The following is a 24,708-nucleotide window of genomic DNA, read 5'->3' on the forward strand; positions in this document are numbered from 1 at the left end:
TGGGATTCACAAGGCCCTAGATGCCTCAGTGTTCTCCAGCTTTCTCTGTACCTCATCAGCAATTACTGGCACTGCATTTCCCAAACTGAGTGCAACAAGAGTAGGATATCCAAACTGAAACACTTTGTCTTATATTCTTTCTGCATCCTAAAAAGACACTTCTAAAGTAGGACAGTTCTTTTCAGTCTGGACCTGTATCTTTGGCAAGGTTGGCTATTAAAATATCACTGCCCTCTCTGCACTGGCTGTCAAGTAGTTGGGACCTCTACAGAATCTTGTTTAATACTGTGGTTTGGGAAATCTGTTTCCCACATAATGACTAGCAATGACACTAAACCACTCCATTCCTTGGTTTCATTTTCTTTAGCAGAACAAACCTTTTATTCATCCTCCTGACACCCTTCTTCAAAAAGGCTTAGTGCTAGGTAGAAGAAAATTGCAGGTGGGTGCATGTAGCTGAATGTAGCTGCTGGAGTGGAACTGCCTTCCACAAACATTTGCACAGCCCTAAGGAAAAATAATATCTCAAATTCAAATTTAATTCAGGTTTAGTTCTAACAGAAGCTTTTAGAAAGATATTAGCTAGATCAAGATGTCCAAAGAAGAGCATGTCCTAGGAAGATCAGCTGGGAAGTACTTGGAAAGTGTGAGTGAGCCTTTTAGGAGTCATGGCATATAGGCAAGGTGGCTGTGGAAGAGATAAGTAATGTTTTTTGCTCAGTGAGGGCAGAACAAATGGTGCTGCTTTAGTCTACAGCATGAAGACAATGTGGCAATAGATGCTGCTTTTAGAGGCACATGAGGCAAGCAGCTGAGAAAATCTGGGGGTAGCTGTTCTGATCTTGAGGAACTGAAACAGTCCCTATGTGTTCTCAGTGTTCTGATTCCTCTGGCTCTAGGGGACCCCCAGCAGTTCTGGGAAACTGGTGCCAGGCTCATCCAGTGCTGTGTGGGTGGGCACAGGAAGGTCTTGACAGCAGAACCCCACTGGGATGCAGCTTAAAAGCCACACCAGCTGTGAAAGCCACAGGCTCTTTATGGCTCTTCACACCTCTTTCCCAAGGGAGTAGCTGCTCCACAAGGGAAGTGGAAGAGGGATCTCAAAGCCAGTCACAGCTTTGCCAAGGCTGATTCTGCTGGCATAGTCTCTCAGAGTCATCAGTGATACTGGTTTAATTGCATTTGCATACTGTGCTATTTCCGAACACCCTGCGCAACAACCCTAAATTCGCTCTTGACAAGATGTGACGTCTGTGACTTCACTGAGAGTCTAAGGTGCTGAAAATCTAAGTTTTAACTCACAAGTGACTCATAGTCCTGGCCTATGATCATGACCCTCAGTACTGGTTCCATTTCCTTTTCAGATCAGATCTGTCTGTTGCTCTTTAGATTAAATAATTGAGGATGGCTCCTGTAGGAGGGCTCGATGCTCTCAGAGAATTGTAACATGACTGACCCAGAGACCAAACTCTCCCTATTTAAATGCAAGTGATTTCCTCTCCTGCTCTGCCCATGGAAGGGCATCCATCACAGACTGCAGAGGAGCAGTGAGACTGGTCTGCACTGCCAGCCAGGGAAGTTCATGGTGGTCTTCAAGAAGAATCATTAGTAGGAAGTAGAAAAACAGGACAAAGGATGAGATTCAGATCATTGGGAACCTTAAATCACCTCCCTCAAAAACAGAAGCAAGTAACTCAATGTGTAGAGAGGTAAGGGGTCAATCATGCTGTTGTTAATATCATATCACAAGGCACAGCAGGAGCAATAATTTGGAGTTGACCTAAAATTTTTATAGTAGTGGAGGGAATTCAGCCATGGTTTAAAAGCCTGTAATGATGAAGACTTTACTTGATTTATCATGAAGTTAGTTAATTGCCCTCTCAGTTAAACATTAGCTTCATTTTTCCATTTCTGGCAATGTGGCTCCCTGGTTTTATAGTTTATAGTTCCTGGGTCTTGGTGTACCTTTATCCCCTGGACAGGAGGGCCTGTGGTTCCCTGTCAGCTCTTTGAGGAGCTGCCTGTGGGCTGCCAGGAGTGTTCCAGCACTGCCTCTGGGCTCCCACATGGAAGCTGGGTCTGGGGCTCTCACTGGGGTGTGGTTTTCAGAGCCAAGCCAGCTGTCACTAAAGCCCAATTCGTAGACTCATAATTCTAATACAGGCACTTCTTTCTCTGACTTTGATCAGTGCCCTGTTATCTATGATCTGCAAACATGGTACAAACCACTAGTTACTCATCAAATCTTCATCAATCTCATGATTTTCAGTCACTGTTTTAGTGCAAATTCAGGGGCTTTTTAAATTAAGTTTTTCCCTCTGTTCCTTTTTATTACTGTTTATTTTTAGAATAAGAAATATGCTTAACATCATTTGATAGCTGAACACTGAACAAGTAGTTCTATTAATAGACTGAAGTGTTCCTGTTGCTGAGGGAGATTAGTACAACTCTGTCTGCTGAATGAAAAGCACAATAAAAAGAAAACATTAGCATAAATGAGAATGTTTTGATTGTTTACTATAGTTGTCCTTGGTAATGAAATACAAGGTGAAGCTGCAGAAATTCTATGAAATTGAAAAAATTCACATATTTGAAGAATTATTTGTGTGGGGGGAGTTATTCTATATGTGGGATTGGTTTCTTGGTGTTTTCCCCATGGCAGTGCTCCTGCAGATCATGACATCCTTATTAATGCAGAAGATGTTAGGTTAAATGGAGTACACACCTCCTTAATTTCGAGCATAACAGGTATGACTCTACCTCTTCACTTTAGGCTATCTGAATCCAGAACTTCAGGCAACATTTCTGTGTTACAGATTGAAACCCAAACTAGCAAAGGTAGCAACTATCAACAGAGATTTGTGTAACCTCTGACCTCTCTCGTGACCAGTGAGAGGAGCCAAGGGAATGGTCTGGAGCTGTGTCAGGGGAGCTTTAGGATGGATATCAGAGGTGGTTGGGCATGGAACAGGCTCCCCAGGGAAGTGGTCACAGCACCAAGCCTGACACAGCTCAAGAAGTGTTTGGAGACCACACTTGGGCACATGGTGGGGTTCTTGAGATGTCCTGTGCAGGGCCAGGAGCTGGACTCCATGATCCTTGAGAGTCCTTTCCAGCTCAAGACTTTCCATGATTCCATGGTTCTGATTCTTTGTTTCTGATTCTAACCACCAAGAGCACAGTCAATGATTGTTTACTGAAATTAGTGTTTTGTTTTGCTTTAAAATGAGCAGTAACATGCTTGGCTTATATACTTTCATTATATTTTATGCAAGTATTTTGAAGATGCAAGAGTATCTTCTCCAACTAACTCCTGGTGAAAATGACGTGGGTGTTAAATATTAACCTGCAAGCTAATTAAAATTCTTAAATAGTCCTGGTGATTTTAAGTCCTGTCAATTTTTATTTCACTGGCACTTGGGTTACAATCTCTTGGCTGATTCTGATCTCCCATAAAAGTTTTGTTTGGATGGTTAAAATGTTCTCCTTATACTTTTATAGCATTTCTTCTCAGACTCAAAAATCACACACTTCTAAACTGATCTGGGGTTGGCCTTACTGAAGCTGATTTTCTCCATGGCCTTAGGTAAACCAATATTATCTTTATTCTATGTCAAACTGAATTTCACAAACACATACCCAAAGTCATAAGTGTTTTAAAATCAGCTTTCATTTAATAAACCTTTGAAGAAAAGTATTTGAGCACTAAAAGGCACAAAGTGCAAGGTATCTTGCAGACAGGGAGAAATGTCCAGCAATATGCTATCACCATGTGAATCACCAGTATTTGTTTAGCTTTAAATCTCTTTCCTTCTCTGTGAATGTCAAAATACTTATTATATTGCTATATATGTGTATAAAAGCCAGGTGTAGTAAGATAAGCACTGGAATTACTAACACAGGCATTAAATGAGCACATGATTGGGCTTCCATTTGCTCTAAGTAATGCAGACCAAGAGTTGCACTGTAGCTCCAACATATTGAACTTGTTTTCTAGTCTTTCTAGATTTCTTCCTACCAGGCCAAGCTGCATCAAAATTGCAAGGGAACTCAGTTCTGCTGCTGCTGACAGCACTTTCTTGTTAATCTTGCTTTACAATACATGATGCTATTTGCTTGATTGCAACGTTTGCCCTAGCCTTCATAGAAATTTTGTGCCATGGAATAATTTTTATATGAGGAAGAAAAAACCCTTTTCATCTACTCAGATGCACAAAAGTCATGAATCCAGACAGCTCCAGAGCTGACCTGTACACTGGACTAAGTCCTTAGGTTATGTCTGCATCCCCAGTCTGACACCAAGGGCAGCTGCCTGCTCCTGTAGGAACAAATCCTTTTCCCTGTGAAACAGAACAGCTGCATCCTTAATCCCACAGGGAATAACCCCAGTCCCTGTTAGCTCCTCAGCTGTGTCTGGGGACTGTGTGGGAGCATGTTGGTTGGTCCCAGGCAGAAAATACACCAGGAATAATTTCCAGAAACTGTGGATAATCAGCACTGTTAACTTAATGGTACAGATGTAGCCTGAGTCCTCTTCCAGTTAAACAGGAGAAATAGATGCTTTGTCATAAACACCAAAAGTAGATAATTCACATCTTTAGCTGCTTATTTCTCTTATTACAGAGACTTTAAGAGTATGAGGGGTGAATAGGAGAGAGACCGACATCTCCATGGTAGAAATCTAAAGGTAAATGGGATGAATCTTTCTGAACTCACAGCTACACTTGCAACATAATGTCCCATATTAAACTCAGTGGAACTTAATTAATAGTTTAGTTTTACACATGCACTTCAAATGTCCTTCCTGTCCATCAATGATTTCTAAAATCAAGGCCAGTTCTTTTAATCCTGTTTTCACTGAAGCTAAGGGCAAGCTCCCATTTCTTCATTGGACCCTGGATTTCCTTGTTCAGGTTCAAGTCTCCGAATGAGAGATGCTCGTTTTAATTGGATTACTCACCAGTGTCTCTGCTGATAGGCAGCAGAGACTGAGAAAAACAATTATAACTCTGATATTTTGGACAGCTCTGCTACTCTAGCTCTCCCCCAGCATCTGAAGAATTGGCAGTTCTTAGAAGAAAGTCCATACTAAATTAGGAAGTGTTCCTCTCTGCTCTATATTAACAGCTTGCAAGCAGCAGGAGACCAAAGAGTTTTGCTCTATGATTTTTTTTTTTTTTTTGAATGCAGAGAATTAGTTCTTTTCTTGTTCTCTATTTTTATTGCAACACTTTTGCCAAGATTCCATATGCCAAGATGTAATTAGCTTTCAGAGAAGACATTTGCAGATCTGGCAAAGACCATGGACAGTTTAACAGCTTCTTTTCTGTTTCTTCTGAATATTAAGCAGGAGCATATAATTGCTTGTGACTTCTTTCCATGCATCTCTGGAGTTTAAATAATTTTTCAGAATTAAATAAATATTTTAAAAAATAAGATTAACACAAATAGTATTCAAAGAAGATATTTTAGGCACATACAAAATGAGGAATTCCTACAATTATGTGGTTCATTTCAGTGCAAATCCAGCCCTATCTTTTAATTATACATATATTCATTCTCTCTCTCTTTCTATATAAAGATGCCAGGTGTGTGCACTAGAGAAGAGCTGATTTGCTGAGGGCCACCATGTCTTTTGGTATTCCTTGTCTCTGGAGTGCTTAATATCCCATTCATTTTTCTTTATATTTTATGGCTTTTAATTTGCTCAGCAATTTGTTCTTATCCAGACATCTGGAGCTAGCACAATAATTTCAATTAGCTTGAAGATCATTGGGAGCATTGAAAATTTTTACTGATATCACTGCTTTTCACATCACCCAAAACCAGTGCCTGCTCTCCATGGTACAAGCCATGACTACCCTGCCCCTCAGCTCCCTCAGGCTGGCTGATCCTTGCTGTTTTACTGCCCACCATCATCTGAGCCAAGTACAAAGGACACAAAACCTCACAGCCATGGTGGTAGTCCCCACTTTGCACTGGAACAAGCATGCAGACAGGAATGAGGGAAATCAGCCTCACTCCTGGACAGGCTGAGAGTAAGGGAATGTCTGACCCAGAGGTGGAAGCTGCTGGAAGGTGCATTACCAGTGATACATTGACTGGGGGATCTCCTCCTGTGTCCTACTTGCAAAGAGGCCCTCTCTGACTGCAGCAGCTCTGTGAATAGCTTCTCCAGGATGTCTGGATCTTTTTGATGAATTTTCCACAGCATATCTTCAGCTCTGTTTGCTGGACCACATTTGGCTCTGTGGGCCTCTGTTCCCAAAAGTGACTGGTATTTTGAAGGGCTTTTTCCCACACTTTTTGTCTGGCTCTTCCACACATTCACCTTCTGGCTCCTGTGCAAAAGCAGCTGCCAGTGGGACTTGCAAGAGCTGCTCTCAGTGGCAGTGAGCTCTCTTTACTGTTTCCCATCAGAAAAAAAATATAAAAATTAGAAGTTATTTTATTTCTGTAAGACTGTCAGGAACTAAACTCAGTGATCCTTGTGGGTCCCTTCCAGCTCAGGATATTCTGTGGTTCTGTGATGACTGCCAGTTGTGGCAATGCACCTATTAGACAGTACATTGTTAGAAGATACTGTGGCACAGGGACACAGCAGGAACAAATTGGTGAAGCAGCCTTGTGTAGGTCATGCATAGGCATGAGGCTGCTCTGTGCATGGCACCTCTGCTCAAGAGTTCTTAGGATGTGCTGCAGTCCATGCAAAGAGCTGGTTAAGTTTCATGTAGGTAATGTTTGGCTGAGGTAGGAAAAGACACTTGAAAAATCACAGACTTATGGTGGGAAAGCCCCTTAAGGATGATCCAGTTCTTCATGGCAGGGCTGCCATCCACTAGATCAAGATGCTCAGGACCCCATCCAATCTGTCTTTGAACACTTTCAGTGACAGGGCATCCACAACTTCTCTGGGCAACCTATTCTGCCCAATTAAATAAGTCCTCAATTAAAATGGAGTGTCCAACTTAAAAACTGCTTAGGATTTTAAATTAGAAAGGGTGACTTGACCTGAATAGATTGAAGACATAACAAAATTCAATTTCTTACATAAAATACCTAACTGAAATGTTTTGCTGCTTGACTGCACCGTGGTAATGCACCCCGAGGGGCAAAAAAAGGGATCTTGGTTTGCTCAGCAATTTAATATGTAGGGCTATCAAACAAAAAAGATGTTAGTGTTCACTGAGCTGGTAACAGAAACTAATCCACTGCAAGGCTGGAAAAAATATGCCTTGGGTTGTACCTTGGTAATGCACCCAGAGGGGAAAAAAAAAAAAAAGGATCTTGGTTTGCTCAGCAATTTAATATGTAGGGCTATCAAACAAAAAAGATGTTAGTGTTCACTGAGCTGGTAACAGAAACTAATCCACTGCAAGGCTGGAAAAAATATGCCTTGGGTTTTACATAATCTGGACAGCTTAGCTTTTAATGGGATGTATTTTTGCATGCCAGAAAGTCAGGTTCTGATTAATAAGGCATTTAACATAAATGACATGGTTTTGACAAAGGAGAAGTGACAAACAAGCAGAATGTAATACCTCCCCTGCCCTCTAGCTCCCTCCAAAGACTTTTTCAAATCCCATACCAATTAGATGCATGTGCAAACAATTGATGTGTCATGCCTTTAACAAGCAAAGGCTTGTTTTCTATGAGCTAATTGCACCAAAAATTCGTGCAGATTCTCCTGTCTTATCCACAGGCAGGGATGTTAAGGATGGCTGAGTACCACATGCCGTGGATCACCTGCCTTCAGCCTTCTGGTGTCCCTCACCAGCTGATTCCCACTGCCTGAAGAGCTCAAGATGAGGCAGCCACTGTGAGATTCCATCCACTACTACCAGTTGAAATTCTTCAGACAAATGCCTGGGATGCTGCAGGCTTTCTTCACCTCTCCTGTATGGACACTCCAAAGCAGAAGGCTGGCTGTTGTCACTGGAATGAGAAGCTATGGATATTGCAGTGGGAAGCTTCTGGAAAGCCATGGATGTTTGATCTAAACAGCATCCTACTCATGAAATCCAGCATAAACCAGCTGAAGGCTGCCAGCACATGTCCCTCCTCCACAGCTCTGCACATGCCCCTCCTCCTATTTTCCTTCACCCTTTGTGTGCATCCTCATCCTGTGCAAGTGTGAAGAGTGTGGAAAATGTGTGCTTTTCAGACTGCCATAGTAAGGACAGTACAGGTCTCTCTATTATCACCACTGCAGGAGAAATTTTGTTGCCTTACAACTCAAATATTCCCACTTTAAATTAGGAAGCAGACAGAGTGAGGACCATGACCACATAACTGCACCAATCCTGTGAGGATTATAGGAGCACTTAACAAGAAAGAAGCAGGTATAAGTGACCTCAGGAAGCTGCAGGGTATATGTCAAGCTAAAACAAAAAGTAAAATAACATAAATAGGAGCAATAAGGAAAAACTTTTAGCAAGGCCGTTGTTTGACTCTGAATACAACACCAGGAACCAGGCTAGAGCAGCAATAAGGCTGAAGGTTGAGCCCCCATACTGCTGTCAGCTCTGCATGGGTGCCTTTCTGTACAACATGTGGAGCTCTGCACTGTGGGAAATGGATTTGTAGAGAGTTGTCAGGGCCTGACAGAAGGCCCACACAGTATGCATCTGTATGCAAACTATGAGATTAGAAATGCTGACTTAGAAATGCCATGGAATAGGACAGATACTGTTGAGAGAAATGGAGCTAGAAAAAAGTTTTGAAGGATTACCTTGCAAATAAGACTAGATACTTTGAAGAAATAGAACTATAAAAGATGCATTGTAGTGGGACCCACGAGGGGTAGTTTTAGATTATTGGCTTTAAGGTCTCTGCAGCATGGTGTGGCAAAAAGCTGATATGCCAAGAAACACAGTGTAATGTAATTGGGAGATGGCTTCCGATTGTGGTGGTGTGAATTCTAACATCTGTATTGTCTCACCCTTCTCATGAGACTAAAAATGGAATAGAAGTTTTAGAATGCCTCTCAGTTGCCCCATCTCTGGGTCAGGAAAAGGGAATTGTCTGACACTGCACAGCCTGAAGGATGCCTGCAGGGTGGTGATGGAAGAGCCAGGACCTCCAGCAGCATTTCTGATTGGGTAGACATGGCAGGAGAAAGAGACAGTGAAGGAAGAAGTAGGAGACAGAGACAGTGAAGGAAAAAGTAGGAGAAAGAAAGGTCAACAGTCCTCTCCTTCCTAGGCCACACTGAGGGTTAAATTATTCACTTGATGGGCAACGTGAGGATGAAGGCAGCAGAACTGACACAGCAGAGATCCACAGCAACAGCAGTCATTAGGATGTTACTTGTCTGAAGCATGGTGGAGGAGAATGTATTTGTCACCAAGCCATGGATGGCATGGACATGTGGACTGCAGGAGGAGCACCAGCTGGCATCGCTTCTGTTGCATTCTGCAGCTCCTGAGATATGGCTGCAAACATGGGCTGAGAGGCAGGGCCCCATCAGGCTCCTAGAAGAGTTCAATACTCTTCCTCAGGATGGACTTTTTTTATCTAAACTGTCACAGAGTAGAGCTGCTGTCCTCAATTTAAGCCAATTTGTGAAATAGAATGAAGAGTCTCTTCTTTTGCACCCGGAGGACATCTAGAAAGCTGGTGAAAGGGCTGCAAGGCACGTCCCATGAAGAGGGCTCTGGGCTTGTCTGGTTTGGTGGAAGAGAAGGCTGGGGGGAAACCTCAGTGTTCTCTAGCAGCTTCTGGAGGGGGTAAAGGCGAGGGGGAGCTCTTCTCCCTGGGATCCAAGTGACAGGATGCATGGGAAGGGTTCAGGTTGTGCCAAGAAGGTCAGAAAGGACATTGGGAAGATGAATTTCTTTACTGATGGGACAGTCAAAGACTTGAACAGGCTTCCTAGAGAGGTGATCAATATCTTAAGTTGTGTCAAGAAGGTCAGAAATGACATTGGGAAGATGCATTTCCTTATTGATGGGACAAAGACTTGAACAGGCTTCCTAGAGAGGTGATCAATATCTTAGGCCTGTCGCTGTTTAAGAGGCATTTCGACAATGCCCTTCACAATGTTTTAAATTTTGGTGAGCCCTGAATTCATCAAGCTGTTGGACTAGATGTTTGTTGCAGGCTTCTTGCAACTGAAGCAGTCTGTTCTGTTCTATTCATTTCTGTCCTACTCTATCCTATCCTATCCTATTCTATTCTTTTCATCCCACTTATGTGGGGTTTGACATATACAACCTCAGGGGTGCATCAATGGATTTATATGCATAGGTTCTGCCAAAATTCATATGAGACCTTGTTTCCAAGGATTCAACATCTATGCATGGAGTGCAGTTGAATTTCTCTGTCTGTCTGGTATTGAAATGCCAGAACAAAGGAGGAGACCAATAAGAGTGACTCAAGTTCACAAGGACTTAGTGCAAGAATTTTTCATCTCCTGTATTCAGACCACAATTCTTTCTCCTGACTGATGTTCTCAGGTTCACTGATGTATTTGCCATTTAAAAAGCTATTTTTGAACTCCCAAGTCATGCTTCACTCCAAAATCCTTTACAATGGAATTCACAATGAGTTTCTTGACTAAGGTCTAAACAAGTCGTGCATTTTTTATTGTCTGCCATATTTCTATACCACACTATCAGAATAATCAAGGTTAAACTGCCAAGGTCTGAATCTCCTGACAGAGTGCAGTAATAAATTTAGTGGAGACACCGTAATTGCTTCACCCCGAAATGTCAATGAATATGTTGAATATTGTAGGGCTTCTCATTGCCCTCTTACCATTTCCCAGAAAGATGTATTATATGCAGATACTAATCTGTTAATTGTCGTGCAGTCAAAGGCATGCAGATGATGTAAAAGTGGATCTACTAAAGAGTATTGACATGCAAATTTTAAGTTCTTTCAAGTCTAAAGGGAACAAGAACATTCAGCTCTTTCCAGCTCCAGTGAAAAATAAGAGTTTATTCGCTTCAAAAAATAATTTAAAAATAATTTGTATATGGGCTCCTAAAGGTAAAAGTAAAAATATGTACCTGTAATTATTGGAGAACTTCTCTGCTGGAGTGACCTTTCAATTGAAAATTGCATTTTTGAAAAGCATTGTAAAACCAGATTGCAGTGGAAGTGATGACATCCCAACAATTTACTCTCAGGAAGTGATATAGACAAAAATGCTTGAAGGGTTTTTTGCCCTTAGTGCCTTTGGATCTTGGCATGTTCTCCTTTCTCCTCAACTCCAGTCCAGAAGAAGGGAAGACACTCTCTCCTCTGCTTTATCTGCAAGTGGTGGTGTCTTTTTTCATCTCATCTGCCTTCTGGGAAATAAATCTTGTGCATTTACCTCATCTGACTTGAAAAATGCTGCATGGGAAGTAAGTATTTTGTGTTTTTTGAAGATGTGTTCTTGAAATTCTTGCTTTTGTGTTTTGTGACGAGTCCCTGTCCAGAATAAATCAGAAGTTCTGCTGTATTCTAGTTTCTGTTTATATATTTCCACAGATCCAAATCAAGTTCTTAAGCAAGAACTGGTGAGTTCAAGTTTAAATTTCTCCAAGGAAATGATGAAAGGGTAGGGTCTGATCACTTATTGAAAAAGTGGAAAATCATTGCCCTCCAAAGGCATCTGAGATTAGATACTAAATACAGAAGCAATTGAAATGGCCAGTCATATGAAAGATTTACTGTCAATATTTCAACTCAAATAAAAATACTTTTACTGAGCCTATGGAAACGGATGTTCTGGTTGATATAAGCATTCATTTTTTCAGAAAGATTTTGACAAGGTTGAAAGATTAGGAAAAGGAACTAAGCTGTCATGGCATAAAAAGGAAGGTCAGCTCAAAGAATTTCTTAAAGACAGGCAACAGAGTAAAAATAAAGATTTTTTCACAATGGAGAATTATCTGTGGATCCCTAGAGAGACCAGGGCTCAAAGCTGAGCTGCTCAACACCTTCTCAAATGGTCCAGAAAAAGAGATGAACAATGAGATGATAGTATTTGCTAAAATAAATGTTGAAGTGATAAAATGGCTTGCAGGAATCATATCTCTGACTGTCTGAGAAAAGCACAAAAATGTCTGAAAATCCCAAGGAGTTGAGTGACTAAAGGAAACAATAGCTCAATATATCTTAATACAAAGGGGAAGATAACTCTGCCTAAACCAGCTTGATCTGTCAGTACACAGGGGCAGGTTCTTGCCTAGCTATTGAAACTCAGGAAATAAAATTTGAGCTCCCTGTAGGCAGTTTTATAAATATGTGGGCACAGTGCTTGGCAGTACTCAGAAGATAAGAGACCATTAGGAATCTGTAGGGAAGTGAGAAATAACATGGTGCTGTGTAAAACCACAGGGCAAACACTTAGATTTTGCCCCACTCTGTCCTGCATGTAACAGAAGTAGAAAAGGTTCTGAGGAAAACAACAGGATGAATCAAAGGAACTCAGAATCCCCAAGGATATGTTGATAGGCTTGAAATAAACTAAGGCCAATATTTACAGGATGCACAATTAAAGCACAAAGCTTGTAGCCTCAGGATAAAGGATGGAGGAGGTTTATAAGCACAGTTAGTGTGAAATACCAGCAACACAGATTCCCAGAGGAGCGTTCCATCAAATATAATTGCATGTCAGCCCTCTAGGTCAGACTCCTCTAGTTGCTGACTGTCTGAGATTGTGTCAGGGAAGTATCACTCTTTTCAAAATTTCTTATACAGACCAGGCTCAAGTCTGTCACTGTCATATTTTCTGGAAAAAATCTCTTCACCAGGATTCTTCTCCTGGGAAGCTGAGAAGCCTCAGAGAAAAATGAAAACAATAATTATCTGATTTGCTTCTCCTGTGTTTTGTTGCTTTGGAATATGATTTGGACATTGTTTACCAACAGGTGCATGTTTGATTGGTTTGTGAATTATTGATGTGAATTATTTTGACTTAATGACCAATAATGGTCAGACTATGTCAGGACTCTGGAAGGAGTCACAAGTTTTCATGATCATTCTTTGTAGCCTTCTGTCTGTATCCTTCCTTTATTCTTTAGTATAGTTTAGTATAGTATTCTTTAATATAATATCATAAAATAATAAATTAGCCTTCTAAGAACATGGAGTCAGATTCATCAATTTCCTTCCTTCAATGGGGACCCCAGAAACTGCCACACAAGTCTTCCCAGCAGGGTATGCAAAATTGAATTTTGCCTCTCCCAGAATGAGGGGAAAGGGCTGGACTAGGTTGAAGTGTGCAAGAAAACCTGCCTGCCTCAAGGGTTAGCAGGTGTGATGGAGCAGTCACACACAGCCCTCCAGAGTAGTGGGAGATTGTTACTCACTGTATTTGCTGGCCTAGAAATGTTCTCCTTGAACTGAGGCACATCTTGGGCTAATTGGGCTTCTGTCTTGGCTTCATCTGGTCTTCCTTACACCTACTGCTGTGGGAAATGGCATAAAAATTTATTGGTGAATTTGTGCCTCCTGCCCTTGAGTGCTAGTTTTCTGAATTATATCCTCATCTCTGCCACTGCTGGATCGAGTGACTGAGGTATATCACTTTATCAAAAATTCTTCATATGATCACCCATCAGATGAGCATATCTTTTCCCAGTTTTGACTCATAGTTCACCAATAAGTTCAGCATCAATTAAGCTGAAGTTGGGAAGCTTTCAGGGTTCCTCAGGAGGTGAGTAGAGACTTGATAAAACAGTAGAGCTCAGCCCTTACTGGGAAACTGCAGAGTATGATGTATGAGGTTCTGAAGTAAGGCACCTGTGGATCTGAGTGCTGGGAAGTTCTTATTGCAAAGGCATTTTTCCTTAAGTGACTCATCCTGACAATAAACCATGCTAGATGCAGAATTTAAGAGTTAGTTTGTAAATCAAGCTGTTAACTCAAATTCCTTTAGCAAAAGGAAATGGTGAGAGCTCCTATGAACTCTAACCAAGAACTCAAAATCATCATGAAAGATACAAACCAGCAGCACATTCTCATGGCCTGGAAATGGACTGGTGGAGTCTGGTTTAGTTCAAGACTGGATGGCAGTTTTGAAGTAGGTCTCCATTTGTTGTTGCCCTCTTTGCAAGGTCGGGGAACAGATTTTTAGAACCACCTGAGCAGACCCACTGTGTCATGGCCCAGAATGGGCACGGAGGTACAAAAGCGGTGAGAACACTGTGCAGGACAAGAGATGGGGAGAACATTCATACTTGTGTTCACACACAGATGTTCCTTCCTCGGACAGACTGAACAATACCTGGGGTCCTCTTTCCCAGTCTGAGTAAAGGTCCAGCTCAAAGAGTCCTAGATAAAGTCTTTACAACCAAATGGAACCTGGAACCTCAGTCTGTCTGACCAAACTATGCATCTTTCTTTTCAAGATCCCAGTGATAAATTCAAGGTCTGATATTTCAAGAGCTATCAGTTGCTGAAACTAATTTCACAGCTTATTTAATAGGCAGACTTCCCTGTCTCTAACCACATGTAGTAATTTTCTTTAATCCTGTGATTCAGATATATCCAGTAATAAAATCTCTCCTACTTGAGTCCCCAGCTGATTTAAATGGTCATTTTTGCCAGCTGTCCTTGAGTCTTCTACACGGAATCCTGAATTAATACAAGGGGAAAGAAAAAAGAGCTTCTTTGTCTATCAAAAGAACATGAACTAGATTTGAGGTTTTCAATGATGAGATAACAGGTTTGAGCTGACCCAGAGAAATTCATTTGTTGGATAACTGTGATTTCCATGCCACAAATTTCTCTACTACTTATGAGCAAATATTAGATTGAGTAATCCCTTTGAAACAGGCATTAAAAAGCTTCCCTCAGTCATTAAATCCTTTCATTGCCTCATTAATTCTAGCAGTATAATCTGGTTTTGATTAACCAGGTTGTTAAGCATCCAGTGTTGAACACTGATAAAGAGGGAGAATTTGCTTTACAGATCACAGACATGTAATTATGTATCTCAACACAGCTGATAAAGTGTGAGAAATTACCTGCAGCCCTACAGAAAACCCCCCAGCATATTAGCACCAAGTAATCTGTGACACCTTCACAACAACAGGTACATATTAACGTGTCACAGGAGCCTTTGATACTTCACTACCACTTTGAGAATGTTCAGACTGAAACTCAGGTTTTGTAGGATAGAAACTGAAAAAGTTTAATTGATTTATCTAAGATACTCTAGACCTATACTGGAAGCACACTTGGAAAAGTTTTAAGAATGTTTGACAGTGACTTAGTTTCACACATGAATTCCCAGATTGAGCTAAAGTGTCGGCATAAATTTAAAAAGGCAAGCATTTTTATATAGCATATTGAAAAATAATTTTAGTGAGATGAATATATCTTTTACTACAGACATAAGGAAGGGTGACACTTTAAAGCATTTAAATAGCTGAAGCCGTAACTAGATACTGAGCAGAAGTACACATAAGGAAGTTCTGGAAATGGTGCAGGATATCAGCATCTTTAAATATTCAGAAATACATTACAGAGTCTTAGGTTCATGGAAATTTTAAAAAATGAGTGAAAAAAAAAATGGACTTGATTCCCTTAGAGGATTTCCTTTCCACTGCAGAATGGAGTTAGGTGCAGGAAAAGCAGACAGCTTGGATTTCTTCTGTGGCTGATGTCATGCTGCACTTCAGCTATACTTCATAGGTGTCTGATAAATCTCCGTGGATGCTTTCCCTTTGAAAATTTTTATACTGATGATGCACTTTCATTTTAAATATGGAAGCATATTGGAACTTTATTATCAATCTCAGTGAAATCCTTAATTAAAAAGTCAGATGGCTGCCTGCCTCATTGCAAAACCAGAGGAGCCAACACTAATTTATGTACACTGTCAAACAAGCATAATTATGCTGCTGGTAGACTTGCAGATGGTTAACAGTAAGAGCACAAAAACAAGGGTCAAAACATAACCACAGGTCACATCTTTCTAGCCAAATGTTCACCGGTCAACTCTTCTATACACATATTTCCTACAAAGTTTCTGAGGAGAAAAATGCTTATTGTTTAGAGCTGTGGAGTTTTTAAGTGCTTCTGTTCATATGATACATGCTGTAACTTCTGAGATCTTTTTTTGCCCAGACATTCAGGCTGTACTACACTGAGAGTTGTATTTCCAGGAACAGAAGTACAACCCCCAGTGTGGACCTGGTTATTATGATTTTCCTAGGGATCACTTTTTCATATCAGAAAAGTGGCTTATAAGTAGAGACATCTCCATATAGTGCCCTATATGGGAAAACCGACACTTTGTGCAGGTCTGAACTCATCCAAGGGCAAACTGTTATGCTAACACCTAGACAAAGCAGAGGGCTGTTTCTATCCCATCTCCTTCAGGGAATCGGCTTTTGTCTCTTGATCCTTGGCCAATTCCCACATCAGGCCTTCTCTATGAGGAGCTTTAGAGTCTCTTTAAATGGATCTGTGGCTCACATTTCTGTGCTCTCTGTAAAGGAGTGGTTGCTGTTGTCTGTAGGGTTTGTAAGGCAGAAGAACCTATGCCCACTCTGTCTAACATGATTTCCTTGCTTCCCTACTCCTTCTAATCTCTGTGTTTTATAATTAGCTCAGGTAATCCATGGTGATTCTGAAACCAACAAAGTAAACAGTCTCCAGTACTGATGTACGCTGCAGCTCTCACAGTGTTTTGACTGTGACATGTTTGATGCAGGAACAATTTGTACAAAACCTGCCTCAGAGAGATCTCACCTGATTATTAGATAGTTCCAGTGCACAACTGTGCAACCAAGAGCAGCACTTCTGGCACTAATAATATCTTTTATCATTTCTGCTTTTCAAAAAGTAAAACATGAACTGTCACTCTGAGTAAGCTGTATTTTCTAAATTATATCTTATCTTTTGTCCCTGTTAATTCATACGCTGTTTTCTTAGATTTCAGCTTCATTGAGCTTTCACTCTGCCTGGGTGTATCAGAGGTGGAAGGAGAAAATGTGTTCTGTCAGTATTGCTCAGGTGCTGCACATGAGAACAGTAAGCTTCAGCATGCTACAGATGACTCTGTAACAGAAGATATAAATTTACTCACAAATAATTTGCAGTTAAACTGTGGTCCCCAGTGACAGGACCAGAGACAGTGGGCACAGGCTGAACACAGGAAATTCCTCCAAACATCCGAAAAAGCTTTTTTTTTTACTGTGAGGGTGACCAGGTGCCTGCACAGGTCACCCAGGGAGGCTGTAATTCTCCATCCCTGTAGATACTCTAAAGCCATCTGTATGTGGTCCTGGACAACTGGCTCCGGTTTAAACAGGGAAGTTGGACCAGATGACCATCACAGGCCCTTCCAACCTTGAACATTCTGTAGGCTATGATTTAGTTTGGGTGAAGTTACCCAGTCCAGTACTGACAGCAAACAGCTGGTCTTTAGCAACTGTTCAGAAAAAGACTAATGCTCAGGCCCCCTACATCTTTCTTTCATATTCACTAACCAGTAAGAAATATATTTGCTACTCACCAGTTCCCCCTGATGGGAATTGTCCTGTGAAACATGCAGTGGGAAAGCATATTTTGCATGTCCAGTACTGTTACTCATATGTAAAATACGCTTACTGAGTATATTCAGAAATCTATCTACGACTAAAAGACTCTTTGATAGTATTGAACCAAGTTTGCTATCTTATTGCACATTGTTCTGCACTACAACTGTAACTGGAAGAGTAGGATAGCTTTACCCTGTCATAGTGTAACAGATTCCCTTCTCCTTTTGTTTTTTTTGACCTAGATGAATCAATTTAGTGCTGGAGGGAACTGGACACTTTCTGTTTTGTACATCAACAAAGCTCTCATTTTGATGGCAAATCCAAAACTTACATCCCATCCCAATTTTAGAACAAGAGGAAGATTTTGTGGCAAATCCAAGAGCATTCCTGAAGTGTTACACATCTTTCCTCTCAGTACTGCTAGAATTTGTCACTAACTCCATCCATCTCCTGTCTACTGGATGATGAGTAAATCCATCAACTGCATACTGCTAAAATTCCTCCAGTCATATAGTTAGAGGTCAAATATCACAACACACACTCAGTGCTTTCTGAAATTTTAATCTACTTAACCCAATTACATAGTAAGAGATAATGCTGTATGTTCAACTGCTGAGTCTGCAGTGGCAGAATGCAGCAAGAGGCAAATCAAAAAGCAGCACTTTTTGTCTCCTCTAAGTAGGAGAGTTGTGCTCCAGATGCACAATGGCTTTGATCAGCTGTCATGTCCTTAACTGGGGGGGACAATGCTGGAGTTTCCTTCCTCAGTCTTCCTTTCTCTGGTGGGGGCTCTGACTATCTTTCATTCCTTTTGTTATCTTCTAATTTTCACTATACAGGGAATATTCAATCTGTGTTGGCTGCATGTCCTTTGTCCTCTTTTGTCTTCTTTTCTCAAAATTGCATTGCAGTAATCAGAAATTTTGTAAGCTGTGTTTATGCTCTTGTGGTGTCACCTTGTGCTCGTGATCAACCTCTGCTTGTGTTCTCCATGGCCCATACACAATTGAGAGGTTTACTGAGGTTTATTGAACTGAGAGGTTTATTGAAGCTGATTCTCAGAAGACACTCCATTTTCAGGCTGGATCCCAAGATTATGTTACCATATGAAACATCTCTTTCTTCAATAGTTCCAAAAATGTTTTGCTGTTGATTTTCCTATGAGGTGTAATTGTAGCTCAATAATTTTTTTATTTTTCACCCCAAAACCAGAGCAAAATCTATTCACAATGAAACCAGATGAAAAAGAGAAGTAAATTGGAATGGGGAAAGATACAATCATATTATCCTTTGGTTTGACATTAGAGATTAATTTTTATAGTTCTCTTTATGAAAAAATAAAATAACCATACCTGACCAGGCTGCATGGATGCCTCTGTTTTCCACAATTGTCTCAAACTCTTGACAGATTCATCCATATTGGCTGAAGGTTTGAAAGGTTGATAGTCGCTACAGATTTTTAGAAATAAGCAATGAAGGAAAAAATGAAATCCTGTAAAAGGTTCACTTCTTAGAAACATCAGGAAATCCTCACAGCAATCAATGAAATTACAGGAAATAAAAAATAAATTTTGGATCTGCTGCCAAAATTTACTGATTTTTATCTTTAAAAAAGTGGTGGAGCCTTTTCTCTCTTCATCTATCCCAAGGTTAGCAAAAATTCATATATCTGAAACAAAAGGAAGTAGTCTTGAAAGGAATAAAAACATAAATTGTCCATCTGATTGCTAAAAATTACTTTATTTGTTGCCTGTTTTCCCATTTGGGCTGCACTGTTTCATGAAATGGCACCAACTTTTAGGACTCCCAGGCCTCTCCCTGGGTTGCAAGGTTGTCTCTGTTCCATGGGGATTTCTCTGGGGCTGCCAGGGGGGACCCCTTCTCTGAGCCTGCAGCTCCTCCTGCCCTCCTCCAGCTCACCTTGGGGTCCCTCCTCAGCTCCTCCTCCTGTACTGCTGTCACCTTTGGCCCTTGCTGGAACCTGTTTGTCCCCAGTATCCTGCAGCCCCACTGCCACCCCTGGGACAGGGACACCCTGTGCAATCTCAAATACAGAACCTTGATGTGCAGAAAAGGATCCATGCTCATCCTATTGGCATTTTACTGCTCAGTGAGATCAAGAGATAAAATTTGTCTTTTCCATAGTTAGCTGGCAAGGTTAGGCATTTCTAGTGAATTGGGACATATTGCAAAAGCAGTTATGTTTTTATACTCCATTAACCAGAGCAGAGCTGATTAAATATATTCCAGGGCTCAGAGGTTTGCATCATTGAAGAATTTATTCTGGAGTTAGAAAAATTGAGTCAGTGCAAAAGAAAAATCCAAGATGATATGATGGTCCATCAGATGATGCCCAAATTCAACTTTGGTTTATGTCTTTGAGAGATATAAATTTTCTTTTCAGCTTTTAGTATATCCAGTATTAGTATGAAACTTCATTTTTTACTCTATATCCATTTCAAATTGCAACCAAAGAAAATGCATCGGTTCAAGCCATCAGCCTTAGTTGATGAATATTTTCTGCTTCTCTTCAGTGCACTTTAAGATAGACTATTTATCTTTACCTTACATTAAACATCTGTGAAGAACTATAAAACACTTTAGAGTGGCTAAAAATTCCCAGAATTCAGTGGGAATATTTTCATTCAAACTGCTGAGGTTTTTGCACGATGTTTTTCACAATTAAGGACACAGCACTTTCAAAGGCTGTGTTATCAACGTGACTATGTGCTGAGGATACTGTGGGCACTATCTGAACTTAAACAGTCATTCAGTTATAACTGCAACTTACTAATCTTCTGTCTTAAGGATGAAAACAAGTTTTAACCAGAAAATATTGTTTGATTCTTCATAACTTTTCTTGCTCTTGACTAAAAGCAAAAGCTGATTTGAATCTGAAGCATTTTCTCTTCCAAATGAAGTCTTCCATTATAAACAATTACAAACGCATAAGGAAGGTGATGTAGGTCACTCAACTTATTTTTTTTCTTGAAGTTTCTCTTTATTCTCTCCCAAAACCTTCAAGGAGTGGGATTGTTAGGAAAGCTCCAGAATCCAGGAGCTGTGCATTATGCTGGAGATTCAGTGACGAATGGTAGATTACAGCAATATCTCTCACTTCAACCATAACCTTTTGTTCTCCTGTTGTCTGTCATGAAAATGAAAACACTGAAGAAGTACACAGAGATTTTTCCTATCCTCAGTTTAATGAGAAAAATCATAACTCTTGTTACAAGTGCTTTCTTCCTTCCTTCCTTCCTTTTCTCTTTTTCTACAGTAATGTGTCATCTCTCAACCCAGACAGTAAATTGTTTGAAGAAATTACAATCTGTGATATAAGGCCCCTATTCTACTTTCAGAGTTACTAAGTAAACAATCTAGAAAGAAGAATTTATATAGCAATATAATAATGGAAAATGCAGCGGAAAACACCAGCATAAAAAGTTATTGATAGGAAAGGTAATGATATTGCCAACTTCAGCTCTATCTTATTTTATTTACACATAGGGTAATGAATTCAACACAAGCATTCACACTACTTTAGAGGGAATATTTCAGAATGTTTCAAATTAAGGGAGGAACATCTTCATTATTTTCAAAATCAACACAGCTCTTCTTAACCTCAGTAACCTTCTGCGGTTGGAGCTTTATAGGTCCCTGTCCAGTTCGTTCCTTTTCTTGGATTATCTTTGTCACATCAGGGAATGAATATTTACTAGGATCCACTTCCAACTTCTCAACTTGTCCACTCCTGAGACAAGAGGGAAATAAATGGAAAAAGCATAATTTCAGTGTCAAACATAACAGGACTCTTAATTTATTTTGGGTGCCTGCCTGTAAACACATGGTATGAAGGTTGTTACTGAGTCCAATTAAACCAGGGTTAAGAGTTCTTGTAACTTGAGAATTGATTGCTAAATAAAAACCCTAAGTGTAAACACATGAAAGTAATACAAAATCTCTAAGATTTTTTACAAAAGAATCCTTAATCTTCAACTTCAAAAGTTAATTTTAGATAGCTGTAATTCCCTTTATATCAGAACATGGTGACTGCTGGTGTCACAGGACAAATGGTTCGCAAGTGTAGGAACTTGTCTGCCTTGATCAGCTAAGTTTTATATTTTGGGGCTTTTAATGTCAGATAATTTTTTTTAATCCAATTTTTTTTTCTTCTCTTCATTTTTACACAGTTCCTTCCCACTGATTGTCTATTAATTTCTAGGTGACAGGTCCATCTTTGGAAAACATAAATACTTGCATTTATAGAGAAAATACAAGTGTAGGAACTTGTCTGCCTTGATCAGCTAAGTTTTATATTTTGGCAACATGAACCCTCATCATGTTTTTATTATGAAAAAAATTAAATTAAATTAAAAGTCAGAGTTTTAACACAATTTTCATATTCTATTGCTATTAAGGATATTCTTTCAGATGACACTCAGAAATGTGTACTGGCCACTCATTAAGGCAACCTATTCACATCACATGATGATCAAAGATGTGAAACATACTGTCTGTCTTGCAGTATTTAATCTCATTGTTTATTTCTAAGAGAGGAGCTCAATGATTAAACTGAAAAAATCTAACCTGCTTTCATGCAATTTGTAACTGTTTACATGGAAAAATGGCAAAATGGAAATTTAATTGTACAATTATGTTTAATTTCTTCAAATTACAACATGATTTGTACATTTTCATGCTCTTCATTTTATACTGAGTCACAGTTCCCAGCTCAGCATTAGAAAAGACAATGCCTCACCCTTCAGAGATGTGAGAAAACTGTTTACCCAGGAGATCAGAAAGGCTCCTTAGAAATGGAACAAACAAGGGGGAGGCAGAATTCTGTCTGCGTGACAGAATGCATTTTATGGATGACACCACAGAAAATAAAAATTTGAATATAAAGTACAGTAAAAGATTTTAAACTGAAAATACACCATCTTTAGTTGTTAAAACAGGGAGAGTTTAGCAGGGCAGCTTCCAGATTCTGCCAATGCTTCTCCATCAAGGCTCCGGGAGATATGAGCAGGCATCCCAGCTCTCGCTGAGTGCAGGAAGGGCTCCTCCAGGAGCTCCAGAAGAGGCAATCACCAGCCTAACCACCTCTTTCAGCTCTATGCTACTAGATTTTTCTTGTACCAAAAGAATAATTTGATCATTTTTTTCTGAGCAGAAAACAGCCAGAGAAGCTAGCTGCTTTAATAACCTGCATAAATCTTTTCCAAATAGTGGCATAAGCAAAAATTACTCAGAGTAGAATTTTATGGGTAATGAAAACAAATACAAGAAAATTCTTATTTCTTTACTCTGAACATTCTTCAATTTATAATGCTAGATTTTTTTCTGATATTGCGCTATACTATTTAATGAAACAAAAAAAGTGTTCATTTGTAGCAACACTCCAAAAAGTGTTCATCCCCCAAAACAGATGTTTTTCTGATATTGCACTATACTATTTAATGAAACAAAAAAGTGTTCATTTGTAGCAACACTCCAAAAAGTGTTCATCCCCCAAAAGTAAAGGGCATTTTTTTCCCCGTGTAATTTATGAAATGTGCTGTGACCTGGAATCACTTTATCAGTAGCTGTTGGTGAGATCACAAAGAGAGCAGACCCTTAAACTACTCATTTACCACTAAGCTGAGGCACCTCAGAAAAAGCTAAAAAAGCATAAACATGAGAATAAATTAGGCTCAGCTCATGCCTCCATCACATGCTAGAAAAGAATTTCCTTAATTTGAAATATTTCAATTAGCAGTGGTATCTCACACTTGTTCAACAGCTCTAAAATTGTACAAATTGTCAGTCATGAAAACACAATAATGGACTTTGAATATCTTATTGCTTAATAGCAGAATAAACTTCAGCATTCCAGAAATAAATTAACACTGAGTCATAAGTGTCATAAGTAACAATCCACATCAGCAAGCTATGACAAGGTTATTGCATCATCTCAAAATTGCAACAATACATGTAATCTCAAAGTATGTTAGCAACAGGCAACAGGTAAGACTGAGAATCAAACACAGTGAATTTTTCCAGAAAGGAAGTGGTTTTTCATGTACTTGCATGAACATGATCAAACATTCTACACTTGTTTAGTAAAGCTCCACAATGCTATCCCAGCTACTACAATACAACATTTGGCTGACAGCAAAACTCTGCTAGGCTGAAATCAGTGCAGCTACAACACAGATCTACTCCTCACGTCATGCAATCTATGCAAAAGAGGCTGGATATTATTGAGGTCAAGGTCATTTTATGAAGAAAGAACAAGGGTTTTTCCACGTAAGTAACAGACTAAAAATCATCTTGTTGCTGAAGCTCTTCCATGAGCAATGGTAAAACAGCTGTTATGGAAACAAAAATATTCCTTGAAGCTAGAGAACATACCTGAAAACCTCAGTGTTTGCAAACTATTTCAAGTTCAGGTCTAAAACCAGATGAAGTTCACAGTTTTTATGGCACTGCTACCTGCTGCTGAGTGTTCTCAACCTAAAAATTATGTTCAAACACTAGAGTACCACACAAAAACAAATTAAACCCTTTATTTCCTCCTGACAGTTTCTTCCCTTTGAAAGGCTATTTCTACCTCCACACAGTTTTATTAGGCTTTTAAAGAATAAAATTAGAAGACTCCACAAAAAAGAAAGTTTTGCATATCTATAGCAGCCTGCTGAATAATCTGGTGTGTGACATATGTCATATCTGATAATTTGGTATTTCTTGATAATTTACACTTTTATTTACACAGTCTTTAATCTCCATACTTGATATTTAAATGATTTGACAGTTATATTTCCCTGTGTCAACTTCTGAATTTCAATAAAATTTAGATTGCTAGAGATTTCTCACATCTTTGATCCAGAATATATGGTTATTGACATGTGACTGAAAGTTTCCTTTCTGGTATCAGGATATAAATATAAATATATTTAGGACGCACAACCAACCACTTTGAAGAGGCACTTTTTCAAATCTTTTAATACTGTGAATGAAACAGGACAAAAAATCATTATCACCCTAGACGAAGTACTAATAAATCCTTTTCTTGAATAAGAAAATAGACTGATTCCAGTATATGGAATGACATCTCTTTTGAGAGCTTAGAGCTTAGACAATTCTTTATTTAAGTGTGTTAAAAACTGACGGTGAAGGTAGGACACTTGTCAAACTCTGGTCTCAATTTTTGAAATAATAAGCTTTGAAAAAATCTACTAGG

At 39.6% G+C, this 24,708-nt stretch overlaps 1 protein-coding gene across 1 annotated transcript in view; it reads right to left on the reverse strand.

Annotated features, from left to right (window-relative positions):
* Window positions 1–20,920: 20,920 nt before the first annotated feature.
* The window catches only part of DNAAF11 (dynein axonemal assembly factor 11), a 35,346-nt gene continuing 31,558 nt past the window's right edge, over window positions 20,921–24,708 (reverse strand). The window contains exon 12 of the mRNA XM_041488086.1: window positions 20,921–21,234. Coding sequence (XP_041344020.1) covers window positions 21,051–21,234 — 184 coding nt within the window. The 3' untranslated portion in view covers window positions 20,921–21,050. The remainder of the gene's footprint in view (window positions 21,235–24,708) is intronic.

Source organism: Pyrgilauda ruficollis, unplaced genomic scaffold (genome assembly GCF_017590135.1).
Source record: "Pyrgilauda ruficollis isolate IOZ18807 unplaced genomic scaffold, ASM1759013v1 scaffold87, whole genome shotgun sequence".
NCBI lineage: Eukaryota > Metazoa > Chordata > Aves > Passeriformes > Passeridae > Pyrgilauda > Pyrgilauda ruficollis.